Below are 23,627 nucleotides of genomic sequence, written 5' to 3'. Positions count from 1 at the left end.
GAAGGGCCTTTTGGAGATCATCTGATCCAACCCCTTGCTTAAAGCAGCACCAACTTAATTAGGTTACTCAGAGTCTTGTTCAGTCAAGTTCTGAGTATCTCCAAGGATGGATATTCCACAGCCTCTCTGGACATCTGTTCCAGCATTTGACTACCTGTATAGTTTGTGCTAGGGATGATGGCAAGGACATCAGAAGATTATCATGGACTCATTAGAATTAGAAGACTAATTAGGTGAGAGATTCATAAGAGTCTCTAACAACTTATTAGCCATTTGTTAAAACTCCTTTTTGTAATTTCATGAACTATTTGCAAGTGGGATCTTAGTATTAAATGTGACCCAGAGGTTTCTTATACTAAAGTATGAACTTAAGCTTCCATTCATAAAGTATCTGGAAAACAGTATGGGTGTTGGAGCACCTATGTATGTTGGTCTCTGCACTAACTGTCAATTAATAACAAGCAGACAGCTGCAGCCTGCCACAGCTTCAGTTTGTGACTGGCATTGTGCCACGGAGAGAACATACACTAGCCTAATCCCAGTGAGACAAATGTAGGGAATAAATCTCAGAAACCCTACTTTTATAAAAATATAGTGCCCCATTCTACAGAGGCACATGGAACAAAGCCCTTTGCCACATCATTGCTGTAAACGCATCCAGGAGCAGCTGAGGTATTAACACAACCACCAAGTTAGGAATCTGACTAACAAATACATGGAAAATTTCCTCAGTAATATATTCACTACTCACATATTCAATACTGCTTCGAGCACAGACATTTCTAAATGGTTCCTCAGCTTCATCAGAGTTCCACTCTCACCCTGACGCCTGAAACGTCTGCATCATCTATCAACAGAAAGAGAAGGTAGCCATCAGCATGGAGACATGGCACATGCCTCCACAGTAACCCTTGCAGTGATTTTGAGCAAGATGGCAAGATCTGTACCTCTCCACCAGAGAAACCCCAGTGGTGTTCCTTGGGACCTCCCTGAAAGGAGTAATGGATTCCAGTCTATAGCAACCCCTATGGCTGGAAGCGCTGCCAACACTTGGCTGAAACCCTATTGTCGGGAATAATGACTATCTAAAAGAACTCGGGACTCATCAGTTAACACTTCCTTAGCTTGTGTGAATTACCAAGGCTGAAACAGGATTCACTGAGGTCAAGGAATGGTGACCATCTGTTGCCGAAGTCAGCTTTCCAGAGGATCTAGGGCCTCGGGACAGCAGAAGGGTAACCTGTGATTGTCTCCTCCGCAGCACGCTGCTCTGGTAGCAGCTCCTGGAGGCCTCTGCCATTGCCAGAGGAGTTTCACAGTAGCATGCGGCCAGAGCCTGCCACGCAGTGTTGTGTAGTCAGTCTGACTCACTGCAGACATTTGTACAAGCACAGATGTGTTAATGCCTTTCATCCACACTGTAAGCAAACACCCTCCTCACACAGAGTCCATGTAGTTGCTCCAAAACACACTCTTACGTTAAATCAATGAATATGCTTTTATGCCTTTGCATCTCCATGTTTAGAGCACCGTCCCCACTTTTTAAATGCAGATTTCTAACTAGCTGCACTCTCATATGATTTAAAATGCATCCATCTGATGAACGCTGACAGCTTTCATAACTGCCTTTACCACTATCTGTAAGATAGTTTGTTCCTTCCAGGCACCAGTAGTAAGTCGGTTTTACATTGGACAGAATTCAGATCTCGAACACAAATTAAATTTGCAGTGAAAACCAATGCAATAATTGAGGCCAGAACTTGGCCTACTGACCCTGCTCATCTGAATGCTATTTCTGAGGGGATAATGGTGTATTATTCTTCCTTTTTGACAATTACTCCTTCACAGATAATTTTTGAAATTTTATGTGCCATCTTTCTGTGATGTTGCACTGGTATCCTGGATACTTACTTGTATAATTCTGTGCTCCTATCATGCCATTATAGTTGCCTAAAGCATGTTTCTTTATTCCTTTTTCGTGCTCTACCTTTCTTTTTGGCTCATTCCTATATTCTGCCATCACATTAGCTTTATTTGTGTAACCAAGAAAATGAAGAATTCTGAATTCTGAAAGAAACCTTTGTGTTTCATTACTTTTCTTCTCTTATTATCTCATTACTTTACAAACTGCTACTTCAGCTTTTCGCTCAAAGGATCGCCTCTCAACCTTCTATATTGTACAAAGTTGTCTATTTTTAGCCCTTTCCTTCTAAAACCTATCCCTGCATAGTATTATTCACAAATTTGACTGTTAGTACCTTTGCTACATGGATGCTCCAAACCAGTTGCCTCCTATTCTAGTTTGGATAGAAAGCATGAAATGGATATATGATTTATCCTTCTGACATCTCCTTACCCCTGTCCAGCCATTCATATAACATGGACAGAGTTCTTCATTTTCTTCTCCCTCCTGTCTCAGTGATGGGGGAGAGATTACCATCCTTCACGTTCAGGCCTGTAAGCTGGGAATTCTTTTTGACTTGCTGCTCTGTCAAATATGTATTGACCATTTAAAAAATATTTGCGTCTCCCTATGTACAGTAGCTAGAAAACACATACTGTCACTGGAAATTCTTTACACACCGTACCCAAAAATTGCTATTCCACTTCTCATATCTTGGAGTAGCTACCTAATACATGCTCTAATTGTGCATTTGTCCTATTTTCCAACACAGAGCCTTAATTTTTAACCAAGCTATCATTTCAATTCAGAGCATGTTTCTTGAAAATATCTGCAAAGCTACTACATTGTCCTCTTTCAAAGACGACTGTAAAATTCACTTCCAAAACTTTGGTAAGGAGAGCGTGTTGTACAATGGCCACTTAGACTGAGCAGTAGTGTCACCTTGTAGCCCCTTCAGTGTGCTGTACCCTCCTGTTGTCTCTCATCTGCTCCCTGGCGTGTAAGCTTTGCAAAGCCAGCAAGCTGCCCTCAGACAATTCTCCTCAGTTGTCACACTTAGTGGTAAAGCCTCTCTGAACAGCTAAAGCTCATGCTTACATTGAAATCCCAAGTACACAGCACCTATGGAGACCAACGAGTGACGAACAGCTCCCCAAAACCTAGGCTTTCACTTCTTTGTGCTCAAGTTTACCACTTTGCTGTAAAAGGGCTAAGAAAATATTTTTCTACCTACCACACAAGAACATGTGGTTTATTTTATGACAGTCGTACCAGTAGCATTTGTAAAGCAGTGAGTCACCGAGTGGTAATACAGCAGAGTAGTTCAAATATTTATTTATACTGTATTATAGCTGAACCTTTGTATTTTTTTTTAATGTGGAATCTTCACTTCTGGCTAAGCTTTGGGATGGATGTAAAAGTGTTCAGCTGAAGTCCAGGCCTTGATTTGAATCTGGATGAAGCCCATATGGTAGAGAAAAAGACTGAGTGAACTGTACAACAGAACACTAAAATAAGCTAGAACTAAACAAGGTAAAGGAGGACAAACTGCAAATGAACATAAAAGAAAACAGCATTAATTTTTTTCTAATGATTTCATGTGCAGCTTTTATGTAAATTAATTCCTTCCTGCATTTCTGGACTTGCTTTAATGTTGGTGAAAAGCACCTTTAGTGATAGTCATATCACTTTGAGCAACCTGGTCTAGTGGAAGGTGTCCCTGCCCATGGCAGGGGGGTTGGAAGTAGATGATCTTTAAGGTCCCTTCCAACCCAAACCATTCTATGATTCTATATTTTTAATTTTTAACTACTGCTTACACATTTCCACATCTGTTTGGAAACAGGAGTATTTTTAACAAATTCCAGGCAGTTTTACTGAAAGAACTGTGATATGTTCACATAAATGTTAGTTTGTTTAGAAGTCTCTTCAAGTCCTGCTCCTGTTCTTATAAACTGCTTTTAAAATAAAAGTAAAAAACCTCATGGTTTAAATCCCAGGAATTGCTATTTTGATTTTACTTGCATCTAAGTAAATTGGGAATAACTCTGCTGACTTGTAGTACTGTAAAGGAAGCATAGGCAGAATCAGGTCCTTACTCGGTTGTGCTGAACTCTTCTTTTCTGATAAACACACACGTTTCCCGTACACATACTCTCAGATGATAAAACCGGAGAATCCCATTGAAATCAGCAGAGAAACATTTGAGGAAGTAGCCCACAGTATTAGAAAGCTGAGCGCCATACATGTGTCCAAAACAGCCAGCTCTTTGTAAAGCTTAGCTAAATATTTTGTCTCCTTGAATTTAGATTTCTCATTCATCTTTTAGTCATCTGTGCTTGTCACAGAAATAGACCGTACAAGAACAGTTCTGCTTAAAGCAAACTTCATCCATGTCTCAATTCTCTTAGATTAGAAGTGTACACTAACTGTGTTTTTAAATCCCTCTTAGACTAAATAGGAACAACACTTATTTTTTACTTTGTTGGTCTACAAACCAGGAAAATATCTGTTGTTTCTAAATTTAAAGTATGCACTATAACATACAGAACATATTTAGCAGTATAGTAAAAATTACCAGCTGTACTTCAGTACTGAAATAAAAGTAAGCATTTATCATCAAATTCAAATGTTCTAGATAGCATTCTAACAGATTCATTCTGAAATAAATTGCACTAGCAAACTTGTAGAGAGTGTGTTCAGAACTGACCACTTTTTAACATAAAGGACATCGGGAATTTGATATGCCCTGCTTCCTGCTTTCCTCAAGAAATATGAACACTGAAATACAATAATGCACTGATTTATTGTACAAAAGAAAACGGGGATTTGATAAATGAAATGCATTATTATGCTTTAAATTAAATAGAAACCCCCGTGTTCTTTGGATTTCCACATATGTTGTATGTGTTGATTAATGTTTGTAAGTGAAAGGGATTTAAACCATTTACGGAGGAACAGACCTAAAGAGCATTCCCCCACATTGCATAACAGTTCTTTTGATGACACGGGTGCACACTTGGACTGCAAAGGAAAAAATCCTGCTCTTCCTCCATGTAAAGAACGTTGTCAAGATTACCTTAACCTACTGCTAAAGAATATCTTTATTTTTTAGTGCACTTTTCTTGTACCTTTGAAAACTGTCTTGCTTTCCAAATGAAAACCTAAAATATATTTTACAAAATGATTACATTTAAGAATGAACAGCTGTTTGCTGTGCAAGCTATCACCAATAAGCCCGGGCAGAAATAGGTCCTGTATCATGAACATATCCAATATGAAAGGGTTTATATGATGTAATTGCCTACAATGACAGGGACTACACATGTTGACCAAGAAGTCCCTCCCTGATCCCTGTGTCATCTGTCAATTTTTCTTTTTCCAGTCCTTTACCAAGGGACAGTATCAGTCTATAAAAAATTGCCCTTCTTCCAGTGCAAGATTCTTGTGTATATTATTATTCCTGTTTGTTCCAAAAACCACAATGATTGTGGCAGTTCCACCACAGGTATTGTTTACACTTAAATATCCTAATGAAAGAAAGTATTTAGATTACATCCTTAAATTTATAGTGGGAGAGGGAGAAGGCTTTAACAGACTGGGAAATTTGAGCACTGTAAGTTCTGACCAGGAGAAGCTGCCGTAAACAAAACGAGAGAAGACAAGGGCACGAAAATGTGTTCTGTTAGTAGAGTCAGCAACAGGGACAGATGGCATCAAGGGGGGAAACACAGCCCTCGTGTGGAACTGGAGATGTGGCACCAGGGAAGGTTTCAAAAGAACCAGAAAAGAACAACTGAGAGATCAGACCAGAACTGCAGTTTCAATGAGACTGAATTTCAGAGAAAGGTGGGACTTCCAAGAAAAATGGTGTAAGGTCACTAGAGATATGAGTCTACATGGAAGCTGTGGCTGGCTGGTTTTCTGCAGGCTATCAGCCAGGGCTTCATTTGATCTAAACTGGTAATAAAAGCAAGCTCCTTCTGGCACAAGACCCCTTACACAAAGAGGAAATCATGTTGCTTGCGTAAGCACGGAGCGAGGCTTATCTTTCCGTTTCTTTAAAATACCTGGATGCCCAGGAAGGTAACTAACAGCATATACTTATGCAGGCAAAATGCTGGGTCCAGAAAAGTCTTAGGAATGCAAGAACACCACTTTTAGCGGTAGTTTCTAATTGCTGCATCACTACTGTAAAATACAACTGACTTGCAGGGCGCTTCTGGTTTTCTATATAAACCTGGACCATTGAATCACATAGCAGGAAGCCTCTACAGTGTTACTGTCTATCAGGAAAGGAAGATCAAAGGTGCAGGCTTACAAACAGGGAGCAGCAGGAGTTTTTACAGCATTTATTTGTTCTGTCGTAAGTCTTCATATCTATGTGTTGGAGGACACATATACCTAATGCAGTGGTTTGCAACCAAGTGTAATATGAGGCTGATGGGCTTTTTCCAGTGAAAATGCAGAACTTTCAGGATTTCCCTAGCAAGTTTAACACCTCTTCTGATTCTAAGAAGATTGTAGAAAATTAAAAATCCATATGCTTAAAAAGAGAAAAAAGGAACTGAATAAAAAGCAGTGTCTTCTTGACATTAACAGGGTGTTCACTGAACTTCCTGGGAAGATGTCATTTGATGTTTTGCCTGTGAATAATTCAGATGAGGAATGTCTTCCCTTTCATTTTTATGACTATCTAGCCCTTTCGCTTTCATGTTGACCTTCCAGGTAACTACACAAATTTACTACTGGGGGGGGTTTCATAGCTGGCACATTGATTGGATCACTCTGTTTTTAAACTGTGGGTCAGATTCTGAAGAGAGACCCAGCATCCATTCCACTATTATTTTTCTAACATGAATACTGGCTGCTTCAGAAGATACGGTGCCATGTTTTGCATACATCTGGAGCAAATGCTCCAGTTACCAGATTTTGAGAAATTAAATACAAATACAAGAGAAACACAAGTAAGTTACAAATGCAAGCAAGGAAGAGATTTACAACTAATAAAATACATTATTTCTTAAAGCAAAGGTAAGAAAAAGGAGGAAGTTAGGGAAATAATGAATTTTTAGAAGACAAACATGTTGAATCAGATGGTCTTTATCTCTCAGAAATCTTACTGCCTTTCTTTCCTTGGCACTTTCTTCAAATACCCTTCCAACACCCTGAGGCACTACATGGGACAAAGACCTCCAATGAAAAAAACACATAAAACAGTACAAGTCCTGTAATTTATAGTAATGAAAAGCAGTTTTTCTAGTATATGTCATGAAATCAGTCTGCTGCTCTGTACAATACACTAACAGAGACCATCTGAGCATCACAGATTACAGTTTAAATTGTTACATGGATATACATGGCAAGAAGAGGAGCTGACGTACTTATTTTGGAAATCACTAAGTAGATATGCAATCTTCCAAACCTTTCTGGAAGTTTACTGATCTCCTGGAATGTGTTTTCTGGGAGCATAAGGATTTTTATTTATGCTCTTTAGAGTTCCTGTGAACTGTGAGATGAGTATACTCTGCTCCAACTTTACAGTTATATCTGTAGAAATAATTCAGTAGGAATTACCCTTTTTTAAATAAGTGGACAATAACACTGCGCTGTTAAATGAGTGATTTTGACCCTGAATTTTCTGTGAAGGAAGATGTGTGTGTGTTTTACTCTGCATATATAAGCACTTGATTGCCAGATCACAACACTAAGTTTATGAAGCTCTACAAATTTGTACTGTAATTGATTAGTATTTTTTGTATTTCACATTAAGTTTAGAATACATTTTTTTTTAAAAGCCTTTTATTTATTACTTTCATCCTAGTTTGTGCAGCTGTGTATAGAGCTAGGTTTAAGGCTAGTTGGAAGCTAAAAAGCGTGTTGTAAATGCATTTGCACAGGTGCCATGGTCTCATTCTATTTGTTCTCTTTAAACATATTTATATGGTAACATATCGGCATCTCAGTTCATCCAGAATTAGCCAGGAGGGGCAGGGAGAGAGAGAATCTAGGCAAGTAATGTGATATGTCAATTCTAGCACTCTCTCAACTGTGATACTGCAAACTTTGTTTGCACTCATTTCACTTTTATTAAATTTAACTACTTAGTTTTCCAAAACAAATACAGTGAATTCAAGGATTTGGCAAACTGTAACTACCAAGGTCACTTTTGGGAAGATGTTATTCAGTTCTCAATAAAGACAGAACTGAGGGGGAAAATGGAAAATCGGACGTTGAAGCCATAGAAATTTTCTGCATACTCTCAGAACTGTGTATTGCTTATTCTAGGGAAGGAATGGAAGTATTATTTCTATTAATCACTAGCTGTCACAGAATCATTTCTCATTAAGAAAACTCATATGACTTTGTGGAACCTTAAGTAAATGCAGAAAGATTATTACTTTATATACTACCTGTTAAAACAAATATACATCATTAAAAAAACAAAGTAGTGATGTTTGTTATTACTGTGGACTGTGAATAGAAGGAAAATGGGACAGACAGTACCAGGTGTGGGTAAAAACCTGATATTTATGCCTACACTAAAGCACTTCACTGTATGCAGTGAAGGAACACACTGGCACTCTAAAGGGGATAAATATCAGTGAAGAACTTGAAGTCCTGAGAAAGAAAAGGGACCATGTTGAGAGGTCAAGTATGCTCGATGCTACCCTCAAATGCTTTCAGTAATGAACAATAAGGCGGTAATGAGGATGCGGCAAATATCTACTCAGACTTTTTATGCATTAGTCAAGCCAGTGAGTATGATGGCTTGAACCAAAAAACTCGAGGAAAACAACTACTTTTGGATCAACCCACATTTTTTTCATTTTCTCCCTAGCAAAACAAACTCAAAAGAGGGTTGACCAGAAACAAAATATTTTGTCTTCAGTTTATTTAGTCCCTCCTTATTTTATTTTTGTTAGTTAAATTTGAAGTGAAACATTGATAATTTTGTTCTGAAAATGCTGTAATGAAATGCTTAGTCTTTCCCAAATATATTTGCTTTCTGAATGTTTTTTCTGAAACCATTTATTAAATTTGACCCAATTTCATAAATACTTTTATTGTCCCTTCATGATATGTTGAACTGGTTAATCACATTCTCCATTGCCAGCATTTTGTTTCCCAGGAACAAAGACCACTCATGTTTTCTCCTTTTATCCTCTTAATTGAAATGCATAATGCCTCATCACCAAAATACTTGAGTGTTTTCCATATTAAAAAATGCTCTCCAGAAAACCTCCTCCCTTCACTTTTCCTCCTTGTAGTAGAGCAACAATGTGAAAATGAGAAATCGGTATAGTTAAATTTAAAGATATGTGCATGAGTGAAAAAAGGTGAGGTTGAAGAGATGGTTTTTGCTTGTGATTCTGAAAATGGCAAGGTATTTGTCCATCCTTTCTGAGGTTCTTCCTTCAGTAAGCAAGTGGGGGAATGCAACCAGTGTAATCCCTCAAAAGAAAGACAAGTTACTCTGAGGTAGCATCAACCTGACACCGAGTTTGTGCTCCAAGTCCAAACTCCTGAATTAAAAAGGGAGAGGAATGCATGTATTGTTTAGCTAGTACAGACAGAATAGCATAAACCAAATTCTCTGCAGTAATGATAGCTGTGGTCTACTGAGTTTAGCAGCAATTTAACTTTTTCCCCAGGACATACATATATATATATATATGTTTCACTCCTTGGTATAGTGAGCTGCAGTAATTAAAGTAACAAATCCACAGACAACCCACAGGCCACTACAGAGTTCCACAGTTCAATGTTCGGTCTTTCTGGCTAGTCCCAAATAGGAGGATAAGTATTTTAAAGCCAGAGATAATTTGGACAGCAGCTCTCTATAAAGGCAACAAGATCATAATAAGTCTTATTAGTTTGACAATTGAAAGCCACACATCCCAAATGAGGATGAAAAAAAAATGCCGCTTCATTTTTCATGTAAGGACTTTTCCCTCTTTTCAGCTAAATTATCTCAAACTTGCCTAGACTGAGCTTCAGTTAATTGTTTTGCCCCACTGAGCAATCCTGAAGGGGACTGTGCTAAATTCAGAGTAAAGAGGATGCCATGCTTTGCTTCTGCAGTGGTTCTATGCAGGTATTTGATAAGACGGAGCACAGGAACAAGCTGTTTGGGGTGCTGCAGTTGAGTGCCCTGGAGATGGAGGAAAGCTGTCCACTATGACTCAGACACAGATATCTTAGCACAGTTCCCATGTAAATGAATTGCGATCGAAATATAATGTTTAGTTGCTAATTACATTTAGACTCCTTTGGGGAACCCACCAAGGTTTCTATGAATGTACAGTTCCAGCCAGTGAACAGACAGAATTAATCCATTGGTTTGCTCTAACAGGGGACCTAAAAAGAACAATTACTTACACTGCTGTGATTGCCCTTCTTCAAGGTTAAAATCTCCATACAGATTCCACTGTTGTTCTTCACATGAGATGATTTTTCTTTGAAGAGCAATGAAAGCTATTACATTAGCTATCCACTTATTTATTTTTCTAAATTAACAATAGTGCTTTTGGTTAATGATAATGATTTTTTTTTTCATTAGTGGCATCTTTATCCCTCATAAGCCACATTTTAAAAAAAAATTAAAATTAAAGAATTGGAAAATCAAACTTGGGAGAAACTTCAAAAGGTTTTCTCATCATAACACAATTTTCCAGCAATGACTTTTCTATGGCAGATGTTTGTCTAACAAAAACTGATCTAAAAACCTGCCATACCTTCCCCACGTTACCTATTCTAATGCTTAATTCTTACTACCGTTACAACATTCTTCCTAATGACTTGATCTAAATTTCACTTGATGCACTTTAAACCCATGACTTGCTGTCCACTGATTGTGCTTGGGTTTTCATATGCGCTCTCCCTCTAGTTGAGATCTTGCCAGTGCTGAGATAGCACAAAGATTTCTTCAGTTCTACAGTCCATTTTCCACAACAGCATGATACTGTTAATTCACATGCAGCTTGCAGTCCCAATATAGTCCTTCATCCTTTGCTGCAGAAATGTTCCTTAAGCTCACATTCCCTAGCATAGGTTCATGAAATTCATTACTTCTACGTAAGAATCCTGCCTTTATGCCTTTCATTTGCCTTTTTTTTTTAATTGGTGCACTCACAAATTTTGTGTATTTACTCAAATATTGCATTCATTAAAAATACAAATTTTTGTAAGTTGGAAGTAGCAAAGTCAATATACACTACTGCAAATACGATCTTTGGTGTAAAATATTGTAATTTGTTACACTCAGTTCTCTGTTCAAGATAGTTTCAAGACATGAAGAAGTATGGGGATGTTTATAGGGACATAATGCATGTGTGGATTCAGGAGAGTGATCAGTAACTGACAATATAGCAAAAGATGCTTTATTTAGCTCTTTCAAACAAGAGGTAGGTGAGGAATGTAACAGTAATAGTCTCATTTTACAACCAGATTTTCAAAGAAGTCATGCTTTCGTTAATGATCTTCAGGTTCTCTCTTGTTTCTTCACATTGTAGCTATTGCAGGTTCCCAGATCAGATTTGATCAGGTGTTATGTCTCTTCTTAATGTTTTCAGAAGGGGAAATGGCCTTGCTGTCAAAATACCGCTGGGGCTACTGCATTCTCCTCCTGTATTGCCGGGTCTGCTCATGGGAATTCTTTGTTGAACACCAATTCCTAAATGTTATGTCAAGCAGTTTATACACACACCAAGTAGGTTCTCATCAGCAGTCAGCATGGTCATTATAGGATCCAATGGGAATATAGTGTTGGACTGCATCCTATGAAAGAAAGGTAAATTTAAACCTGTAAAATAGGTTGCTACATTTTGGCTAGCCTGGGTTGGCTTTCCATGTCAGAGTCAGTTCATATTTTAGGCACTATATTTTAGGAGAATCTCATGAATACTAAGGCGCCTTTACAGTGTCAGGGAGGCCTTCCTAGCTGTAAACGAAGAATATCATTTTCATGACCAAACTATTTTTCTTTCTAATGTGATTTTTTTTTTTTTCTTTTAGGTAGAGAGGATTGTAGACAAAAGGAAGAACAAGAAGGGCAAATGGGAATATCTTATCAGGTGGAAAGGCTACGGAAGCAATGAAGACACCTGGGAACCTGAACATCACCTATTACATTGTGAGGAATTTATTGATGAGTTCAATGGACTACATGTTACTAGAGAAAAGCGATCAAGACATGGGAAACAGGCCAGTGCTCCAAAATTTTTACGGGAAAGCCGAGGGTCATCTGTTGAGAAAATATCACATAGACCTTCTGAATCTGGGAAGTCTAAAGGGTCAACACACAAAAGGAAGAGAATTAATCCATCTCTTCAAAAACAGAAAAGAGGATACGCAGCAAAGCCAGCATCTACTAATGACAGGGCTGCTAAAACTGTGACTTACCGAACTACTCCCAGCGGTTTACAGATCATGCCACTGAAAAAGCCACATAATGGTCTGCAGAATGGAGATGGCAGTCATGAAAAAGATTCTAGACATTTTGGGAATGGCTCACAACAGCAAAACATGGATTTAAATGATCATGAAGGAGAACAAAATTTGCCCAGCGTGTTGGAAGTTGGTAATGATTCACCTGTTGTGAATGGAATTGGTATGTGATTTAAACAACTACAGTCTTTGTGGGTGGGGGGGTGTTAATTGCAGCAACTGCAACTAGAGAGTCCAGTCATGGAAAAAGCATTGTCATGCTACACAAGTGATATGGTGAGAAGCACATAAACAAGTTTCACGATCTTTCCCCATAAATTATACCATTTTTTTATCAGTTGGCTTCTCTCCTTCCGTTTCCCACGGAGTGACATGAAGCAGTGTGGGCTTTGCTACATGCCTTTGCAGTATAAAGTCCTTGTGGGGAAATGATGACAAGGCACAAAGTAGGAATGACAACTGAGGTATGTATAATACTGCAACTTTGGTTTTGTGTATCACCAAGTAACAAATCACTTCTCAGTTATGTGTGCTCAGATCCAATGGTCTAGAAAGATCAGGATTCTTTTAGAAACGGAATTAATACCACTCTTGCTAAAGTATCGTGGTAAGTATGGCTGAATAACATTCGAGTTCCTCAGTATTAACGCTCATCATATTCAGTACTCAGAACTGCCAGGTCCTTGTCTCTGACAGTGACTGGATACATCAGAAGTCACAAGACATCCTCTACAGGAAGGTACAAACAGCCTTGAAGTGAATGAGAAGAAACAGGAGAAATTTCTTTCTAATCCTCATAGTTACTGACTGGCTTAGTTCTCAAAAGAATAAAGCTTTATGTTCTCTATATTCAGCTATTCAGCTTAATGCAACTAAGTAGCTTCTCATTATCTATATGTGTCCAATTTTTTTTTTTTTTAATCCTACCAAATTTAAAGCCTCAATGGGGCTTTGTGGCAGTAATTTCCAGGAATTAACAATGAGATGCACATTTTATTTCATCACGGGTTTGGGTTTGGGGTTTTGTTTGGGGTTTTTTGACCTTTACTTTCATTGAATAAGCTCTTGTCCTTATATGAGGGGATAAAGCAGAAGACATCCCGTCAATCAGCAGGCAGCCCCAGCCTTTTTAGCCTTCCTACCACATGGAAGTCTTTCCAGATTCCTGGTAGTTTTCAGTATCCTCTTGTGCCTTTGGTGTGTGGGTTTTTTTTAATATCTTTTAAAAACAGCAGGAGCTCTTCCAAATTATTTCCTACTGCTTACTGATACAGTGGCAATACAACCTTTTGAGAATTATTTTTTCTGCTGTTACACAGGGCATAAAGGTTTTCATTCAGTGATACACAGTTGCTCTTAGGTTTTTTTTCCTTGCTGGTTACAGTTAATTTAGAACACAGCTATAGGTATGAATTTTTTCATTATGCATTTAATCTGCTTTACTGTTGCCAATTCACCTTTTTATTATGACTCAGTGTAGCTCTTCAGAATCTTTCGTGGTTTTTACTCTACTTATTTTGTACTCTCTTCAAATTTTCCTCTCATACTTCTCTTCCCAGTTCATTAGTACATACATTAAATAAACTAATCCTTCTGCAGGTCCTTAGGGCAGCCAACTACTAATCATTTGACATGATGAAAAGTAACCATGTGTCCCAATTATTTATTTTTGTTAGCCACTTTCTATAGCCCATAATAGCACTCATTTCCTTAACAGCTTCTTGTGAATTGCCCTGCCAAAAACTCTTCAAAAGTCAACATAAATTATATCATCCCACCTTCCATTTTCCACCCTACTGGCAATCTAGCAAATGCTACTTGATTTGGGAAGTAGAACTGACCTTGCCTAGTCTTACTGGTTACATCCTATAACTACTGGGATCTTTCAATCCAGGCATCAAATATCTTGTTAAAGACTCCCAAACCAGCAAAATGTATGGTCAGTTTTAAATGCATAAATAGCCCAGATGATGTCAACAACACTTAAAATTGAGAGTGCAGGCTTTTGTATTTTGATGAGTTTGAGCTCATATAAGACTGCTTTAAAAGTTACCTGCTTCTTTAAAAATATTTGCATATCTAATTACATATGTGTATAAAGTTATTTTTCTTTGCTTTCTTACTGTGTGATGAAGTTTTTTTAATCATTTGTTTTATGTTATTCATTGGGGAAGTTCTGATACAAAGTGCATCTTTGAAATGCATCTTTAAAATGCATTAATTCCCATATTTTAGAATTTATTTTTTTTTTTAGTGAAGAACTAAAGGGCCATAAAAAACTGTAAGGTCAAATGAGCCTTTCATTTGTCCCCACAAGAGCTAATGAATGGCATCTACCAACCCCTGTTTGAATAATCCCTGTAAGAGAGCTCTATTTCAGTAGAAAGCTGCTTTCCCTAAGCAGCCAGGTGTTCTGCCATGTACAGAGGGCTCCTGGCCTCACAGCTGATGTATGCAGCTCCTTTAAAACATTTCTTTATGATGGTTTTTGCATTCTCCAGATCCATCACTTCCGTTCTGTAGTTTGCTCTCCTTTCTCCCTTGCATTCTGACCTCCCTGTAGGCAAAAGGAAGAGATCTTTGAATCTCTACCTGGTTCTCATATGAGAAACCTATACTCAGCAGCACTCCCAAGGTCAGAAATACCTCCAGTCTTCCTTTGTGATACCCAGCACATGCATAGTGGAGAAAATTACAAAGAGGAGATGAGACTACCAAAGTAAGAGCAGACAGAATCTGGTGGAGAAGGGTCAAAGTAAAAATACTAGCTTTTTTCCTAATATTGCCCTACAAGCTTGAGAGAAGTCAGATTTCCTGATACAGGATTTTGCATCATTTGAAATGTCAAATCGAAGAAACTTGCATTACTCTTCAACAAGTCCAACAATTTACTGAATTCCCCACGGTATTCACACTCAGAGGGAAGTAGCACAGAAGATGCCAGTTTGATTCTGCTATGTGTCCTGTCAGTATCACAAACTCATTTTAATCAGGATAGATGTCACACTAAAATTGGTCTGAAATTTTACAAATTACAAATGAAGAAAGTTTCAGAGAAAAATGCCAATTTGTTGAATAACAGAAGTTCTGTTCCAAACATCTTGGGTTTCAAAACTTTCTCCAAATCTGAGCCAAGGTCCCAAGGCTTTGTCCCTTGAGACCAGGAGTAATGTGGCAGTCTGCTTGGCAGGACTCCCACGTTCAGCTTTGAGGGAGCCAGCTATGCCAGAGGTTTCAGGCAGTCTGCCACAGAGTCTGCAAGTCGAAAGCCCAGCATGCCCCATCAGTGCTCACGGGGCTCCCAGACACTATATGTAGAACAAAGAGGGAGCCTGGAGGACCTGGGTTTGGCTCCCAGAAGCTGTGGCTCCCAGGCAGCCCCATGCAGAATCTGATGAAGGAGACATTTGTGTCAGCTTTGAGATTGCCTATATGGAGCCCAAATGAATGTCAGGCTCATTTCACAGCTAAGTGTAAGTGCACAGAAAAGGTATATTAGAAATTTTAAGTTGGTCTTGAGATGAAGCCTAAATTTGGAAAACTCAAAAATCCCCCCAATTTGAAAACCCAGCTGTAGGCCCAGCTCTGCTACCAGTGTTGGCCTATGGTTGAAGGCCTCCAAAACACATCAACTTGAAAATTCTTTCATATTATAACGTTTAACTACTAGTGTATTGATCCAAGCAATATAATTAGTAATTTATAAACTATAACTAATCAAAAAAAAATCTATTTTGTTTGTGGTGTGCCAGTTCTGTTGAAACAAATAATAGCTATTTGAACACTAGTTTTTGATGACTCCTTGAATGGACTTCCACCAGTCTGTTTTGTTTTGTCTATACATCCACTTGGGTACAAGTGTTTCCTGCTCAACCTATAGATAAAATTCTCACCAGTAAGTTATTTACCCCAGAAAGATGACTGTATACCTACAGATGTATGAACAAAATCATATATGCAGCCCAGTGGAAGCCTGGAACCTTGCTGAAGTTGGGACAGATCTTTCTTACCAAAACCTCTCTTCTACCTTCTACACATCCCATCACAAGGAGAGTAGAGTCATCTTTGCTGACAGTTATTTAAGGATCTGCAAATGGGAAAATGTTGAAAAACTCTGCAGGAAAACATCCACTGATGCTCCCAGGAGCTAATAATACCATTCTTTCTGATGATATTTGTTGTCTTTTGTTATCACATTTCTGTTTCTCTCCAGATGTTGTAATTGAGAGTGATTGTTTTGTCAAGTTTCTTGACAGCATCAAAAAACATCCTCTTTTAATTTTCTCTTTGCTTTTTCTACATCACTTTATTTCTGTACCATCTGCTGAAGAATTTTTGCTTGTCATGTATCACTAACCACTGTTTTTCTCCATTAAGAAAATCTTTGTAGTCTCATGGTGCCCTTAATTTAAATACTGTCTATGAACTTAGTCACTGCTTCCTCTTGGTTTTTTAGCTTGTTCTGTTTTATTTATTCTGGAGCAATACTGGCAGTAAAAGACAACCAAATATGCTTGCTTTCTCAGTTTGGATAAAAACCCATTGCTTTTAGATATCTTACAGATGCTCCCTTAGCTGGAGAAGTCTGAAATTATTAGTAAATTATCAACAGAACACTGCTTTTAAGTATGTACAGTATTAACCATTACCCACAAGAAAGACAGAAAGGAGACAGAGAAAGGCTATTGGGAAGACTGAGGAATGCAGAACTGTTGTTCACTAAATCTCTCAATAGCAGAACTAGGGACCACTCACTGAAACTGGTAGAACATCAGATAAAAGCACAGATGAAAGAAAATTCTTCTCTGTGTAGTGGCTACACAACTTCTCAAAGTTATACCACAGGAAGCTGTGGAGACAGACAGCATCAACAGGCTCAAAAGTGGATTAGAGAAATCCATGAAAAGGTCCACGAGCAAATACTGAAGGAAACAGGAAGGATGAATCCTCCCATATTCCTATACAGCGCTTAGGGATGATGTTAGGGCAAAGGACTGCAGAAAGTGGCCAAGCTTGCATTTTCTCCTTAAATAGCATTCTTTACTGCTGTTCTTGGAGAAGGATTACTAGATGCACCAGTGGTCTGGGAATATCTTAAATTCCCTTAAAAAATATTGAAACTTCTTCTAGATACCAGTGTGTTTTTAGGTATTCCACAAGTTCTACTGCTGATTAAAAACAATGTAATGATTAGATTAAACTCCCACTAAAGGAAGGAATATTTTCTCCTGTTCTCTTTTCTTTTTGTACTTAGACTGAGCATCAAATACTCACTACTAAGCCAGTAAACCACACTTACAGGTACCTAAAGCTTCCTTAGTTAATTTGTGACATCCTTAATTTGTTTCACATGCAGTATAGATTGCTTTGAGAATGTCTCTTTTTTCCTATGTCACAGTCATTTTTCATCTTGACATATTAAGGTACTGTTACCCTTGTGTGCGTTAAGCAGGTGCTAACTATTAATCCTCATGCAGAGACAATCTGGATGCTTTAGTGGCTCCAGAGCAAACCTTCAGTAGCTCCATCACATCCATGCAACAGACATGCTAAATTGGCCTGGTTTTACATGAGTGTTGTCTTTAGATTTTGCTGATCATTTTCTCTAGTTTATCAGGTTAAACAAGATTAAAGGGTTGCACTGTATACACTGAAACAACAATTTACTTAATATATGTTGTTCTGTTAATCATCCATCTTGGAAATGACACTTTTCCATCTATGTTTCTCTCATATTTAATTTAGGTCTTTCTCTCTGGTTAAATTTCTGTCAGCTGGCGTGCAGATAGTTAAAATACTGTGATAAGATCTGTAGTTTCTTACATCGTATATTTAATTTACGAACTGAATGCATTACTCAAGGAAGAATACAACAAAAAATTAGAATAAAATTATTACTGAGGCTTTTTGTTGAGCTGGATTATCTGTGTGAATTAATCTTCTACTATTCTCATACCACCTGTATTTAAAATAGATGTGGCATAATCTTCAATACTAGGTAGATAATCAGTACTGTTAATCTGACACATCTTCCATTCAATGTTCATTTGTGCCTCTGATTTTATAAGTTCTTTACCCTTTTGGGGGAGATTTAACTCTTCACATCTTAGTAGCTTATTACTGGGTCAGGCAACATAGTAAGTATTGAATAGATAAAAATGCAATATTTAAAAGTCTGCCTCAGTCAAGTAATTAAGTAGTTTCAGCATATTATTCCCAATGATATAGATTTCCATTAGTAATTTCACAAGCTGATTTTTGTTTGTAAGAATACATGTCAAAATATATGCAGTAGCAAAACCTCATGAAAAAGAAGAAACATGCCATAAAAAATTATTCATAATTTTTAAAATTCAAGCACATGGTGATTTCTACATTTGAGATAATTTTTGACAAGAAAACAAATTTCAAATTCTGCTGGTTTCAAATGATTTTTTTTCAAATCAACGATCTAACATAATTTGTCAATGTTTGCATTGCACCAGTTAAATCCTCTATTCAATATAATATAAGCGATGTTTTAGATGGTATCTCTTAATTTAACAATGAAAAAGAGTTTTGTGATTGACTGAAATAGCAGACTTTTTAACAAACATGCATTTTTGTGTGTAGATATATGTGTACACACATGCACACGTTACATGATGAGGCCAAATGATGCACCAGTTAAATACTATTAAGCACTCTATATATTTTAACATCACATATCGTAACTCCACTGTATATACAGGCATTTCACACACTGTGAACAATTCCACAGGCCATTGCCAACTGAGAGGTATCAGACAGTTCAGTTACCTATATAAACATCAAGTTGAAACGTAGCTAATACAAAATGAGGGTAAGTGATTTTGATTTAGAGAGTAATCTGTGATGAATTCACCATTCAATTCCATTCCAACAGAGCATTTTTAATTGGATAGTGGTCATTTAAAGTAGAAAATTTAAATCTATGTTCTAATATTCATGTCATCTGCCTTTTAAAAATTCCTGGCTATTTGATACCAGAAGCTGGAACAGGTCAGCTTTGGCAGCAGTAAAGAACGGAACAAACAAAGGTGTTTTCATTCAGCTTTTTCTTGGCCTTTCTTATATATGGCACATTATGGGCTCATGTCTATTTAAACAAAAAACAGATTTGGAAACTATTTCAATGAACAGAGTGACTTTAATCTCTGTTCCTCAACAACCTGTCTCTGCTTTACTTTTAATGGTAATAGTGTAAAACATCTGTAATTAGAAAAGGAGTATTGCATTAAAATCTTGTAAAGATATTTTCAACATTCCAGCTCAGCATTGTTACCAATCATAATATATTGCCTATTACAGAGGAACTGTAAACATAAGCAAAGTAATAGTTTACAGTTCATACACAGAGTAAGTGAGAATAAACTGTCTTTTAAAATTGACATACTATTACTCTCATTTGTTTTTAAGGAGGAACTATATCTTTCTTGTCATTGTCCCCTTTTTTTTCCTACTGCTGGATACCCTCTAAAATGGCATCAGCATTAGTATTTATTATGTACAAAGTCCAGTATTAATATCATACCTCTTAGTAAAAAGTCAGTAATTATTGTTACTGCAAAATGTAATGAGGAGAAGCTTGGGATCAGGGCAAAGAGGATGGCTAAGTGCTATTTCTAATGCTAACCACAAGGATACGTGGAAGAGAATGCCAGTTGTGTCAGCTTAGTAGGAACTCCCTTAACTTACTGTCACACAGAGAGGTGCAACAAGTGTGTATTGGGATTGTTAGTTGAAACTGGTAATGACCTTTTGGTCACCATAAAAGGAAGAAAATGTAACTTTGAAAGATGGGATTTGGACTAAACTTGTAATGTCAAGTTTCTCCAAAGCTGAATTAGAATCTTCCTATGAATTCAGGGATCACCCCAAATTCATATGAAAGACTATGATACAATTGCTTTCGTCTTCAAAGCAGAACTGCATCCCATTAACAGTACCAGTCCTACATGCTACAGTTCATTGGATCTAGAGGTTGTCTGATCAGAGAACAAAACATACTGCATGTTGGAATATAGAATAATAAGAATGGATTGAGGCCATATTTGACTAGCCAGGCATATTTTTGATTTATCAAATCTATCACATAGAGGCTATTGTAAATACTGAGCTATGTTTAAGTTAATACAAAGTATCACTCCATTTCTTTGAAGGTATAAATGTAACTATGCTTTGATTCTTTCCATCTGAAAGGTTCTTCTCTGGCCAATGGAAGCTTGAATCTACACAGCACTGTGAAAAGGAAACTAGATGGGGAGAAAGATTATGTCTTCGATAAGAGACTAAGATACAGCGTGCGTCAAAATGAAAGTAACTGTCGGTTCAGGGACATTGTAGTCCGGAAAGAAGATGGTTTTACACATATTCTGCTGTCCAGTCAGACGTCAGATAACAATGCACTGACCCCAGAGGTAAGCGTGTAGCCATAAAAACCAAAGCAAGCCATCCTAATATGTGGGTTATCTTGGAAACACTGCACTTGAACTGGATTTTATGTATTTTTGTCCTAATTAATTATCTTAGAAAAGAAATATGGAGTTCAGATATATCTAACTTTTTCATGCTTGGGATTCCTATCAAAAAGAATGCAATGGAAATTAATTTTTAATTTACATGTCTGAAACCAAAAATTACAATTAAAGAAAGGAATGGGAGAATCAGTACTTCCAGCATGGAGTTGTGTGAAGCAGTTTTTCACACATTGAAGTTACTGGTATTTACTATCCTTAGGAGAAATCTGGTCTCTTTCATTTTATTAATTTAAATAGTGCTCCAGTTGTTGCATACAGAGAATTTCAGGCTATATCCTGAGACAGTAATTCTAAAAGTATATCTTGATCCCTAATTGCTTTTTCTCTGAATCACTTTATGAGTCCTTATTTATGAAATCTCAACCAATTAGGGGCTCTATTCTCAGCTGAATTGCACAAATTCGTACAACATATAAATGATATTAATTAATTCCCTTGTTCCAAACATTATACACTTAAGGTCAGACTTGGACTTGTAGCTTGTACTACTCCAGTACATATATGGGTCACTGGAAGGGCTGAGAAGTTTTTCCTTCCATTCCCTGTGATCCCAGCAGAGTGGGCGGTGATGCCCTGGTATACCTTTCCCATGTCAGAACAAAAGGGGCGTCAGTAAATCCCTGCATCAGGCTGCGTGTCCCAGAGAGCAGAGAACATGCTTGAGCCCTGTTCCACATAGGCAGTAATGGCCTGATGGAAAGGGCTTACCATAGATGAGAGAGGAACCAACAGGAGCTGCCTCCCGGCACCAGTTTTGCCTGTGAGCGTTCTGCAGGCAGAGTTCCTCCATGAGCCACTCGCAGTGTGGCAGATCTCTACCTTTTCTGCCCTCCAGACATGCCAGCGCAGCTCTGTCTTACACAATAACTTCAAGATAAGAGTATATGAAATATCAGTTTGAGCAGCATCTGAGGGAAAAGTAGATGATAGCTTTGAGGAGTTATTTTATTCAATAAGAAACTGATTAACTTTGAAATTAATTACTTATAATGAGCTTCAGATAAAACCACTGGCAGGTATGGTGGGCCCTAAATTTGACTCCCCTTCCCAAATGCACACCTACACATGGACATCAATACACAGAATGATACTAAATAGTTAAAACTGATGGTACATACATTTCTCACTCCTAGTGTTTATATAATATTTAAAAGGACTATCTTGGTAATTAACACAGAACATCAAACACCTACTTTTAATACAAATTCCTTAAAACACATTAGATTGCATCAAATCCATCATTCCATCCATGTATTAATTACCACTAATTGACACTGCAGGTAATTTAAACAAAGAGCTCAAGGGCCTGAAAAAGTATGAAATTAAGGACTGACTTAACTACGTTCAGGCTGAACAGACATACCTTTACGTTGCTGGCTGTGCTGTTCCACATCAGCAGTGTTCAAATGCTCTAACCAGTGAATTAATTCAGGCTCTTCAGGTCTGCCAAAGCAATCCGTTTCATTCTTTGAAAATTTTCAATATGCCGGGAATCCACCTCTGTGGAAGAATAAATGATAAGCATATAATAGTCCTCTTCTTGCATCACTGGCATAGACTATTTCTAGATCCTTTATTGAAGCTCACTCAAAAACCAGGAAATACATTTTAGAAAACTACATTACTGACCAGGATCTGGATGGTCAGGAATTAATCAAGGTAATGAGTTCTCCACATTGAGATTGTCTGTTTAAAACTCATCCAGGCTGAGAGCAATTGAAAGCTCTTGCCCTCTGAAGGCTGCTTGCTGGCAAACACGAAACGACTTCTTTGGCCTCAGTCCAGGCTGCAGCCCATGATCATTCACACCACAAAATCCAGGACCTCCAATATTGGCAATTCCACATCCTTGCTGGCAAGTACAGCAAAAATCCAAGGAACTGAAAGGAGGAATATGTTGAATGCCTTGTCCCTGCAGTTTGTCACCCATAGCCATAGGTAAGACAGACTGATAAGAGTATTTTAGGGATGTTTACACATTTTCAGTTTTGATGCCTTTTATCACCAGTGAATAGAAAGTACAAACACAAAATTCCTGCAAAATGAATCACAGAATTGTTTAGGTTGAAAAAGACCTTTAAGATCATCGAGTCCAACTGTCAACCCAACACCACCATGCCCACTAAACCATGTCCTGAAGTGCCACATCTACGTGTTTTTTGAACACCTCCAGGGACGGTGACTCCACCACTTCCCTAGGCAGCCTGTTCCAATGCCTGACAAGAAAGTGTGTTTCGTTTTGTCAAAAGAAACGCTAACTTCAAGCTTGATTAGACGTTCAGTAAATTATGTTTGCTAAATAGTAAATTATTAATTTACTCAGAGCAGGTCTACTTGGTGTGGTTAAAATAGTGGTCTGGTTATTCTCGGCCATCTATGTTAGGAAAAAAAGAAAAGGTGTGCACTGCCCACAATCATTATAAAATTAAGCTTATACAAAATGACTCTCACCCCTAAACAGCCCTGCTTCCCTTTATGCCTTATCTTAATCTTCAGATGAAATTTAATAGTTTGGTTCAACCATTGGCCTCTGCTATTTATGCCAATTTAATTAAAATAACGAAGAACTTATTTATACAAAAAAAAAAAAAAAAAAAAAAAAAAAAAGAAAAGCTGCTGAGACCAGTCTACCTGAATCTTCATGCTATGTTTTTGGTAACCACCTGTGGGTTTGTGCAGGTGATTTTAGCATGAAATGTGCCAATGCTCCTTCCAGC

General features: G+C 37.7%; 1 protein-coding gene across 2 annotated transcripts in view; it reads left to right on the top strand.

Annotated features, from left to right (window-relative positions):
• Positions 1 to 23,627, top strand: part of CDYL2 (chromodomain Y like 2) — a 59,294-nt gene that overhangs the window by 21,266 nt on the left and 14,401 nt on the right. For both annotated transcript variants that reach the window (XM_075039968.1, XM_075039969.1), the window contains 2 exons: positions 11,921 to 12,515; positions 20,573 to 20,790. In XM_075039968.1, coding sequence (XP_074896069.1) covers positions 11,921 to 12,515; positions 20,573 to 20,790 — 813 coding nt within the window. The remainder of the gene's footprint in view (positions 1 to 11,920; positions 12,516 to 20,572; positions 20,791 to 23,627) is intronic.

The sequence above is a fragment of the Buteo buteo genome, chromosome 11 (assembly GCF_964188355.1).
Source record: "Buteo buteo chromosome 11, bButBut1.hap1.1, whole genome shotgun sequence".
Lineage (NCBI taxonomy): Eukaryota > Metazoa > Chordata > Aves > Accipitriformes > Accipitridae > Buteo > Buteo buteo.
The sequence above is the reverse complement of the archived record's forward strand: the minus strand, read 5'-3'. Positions and strand labels throughout refer to the sequence as shown.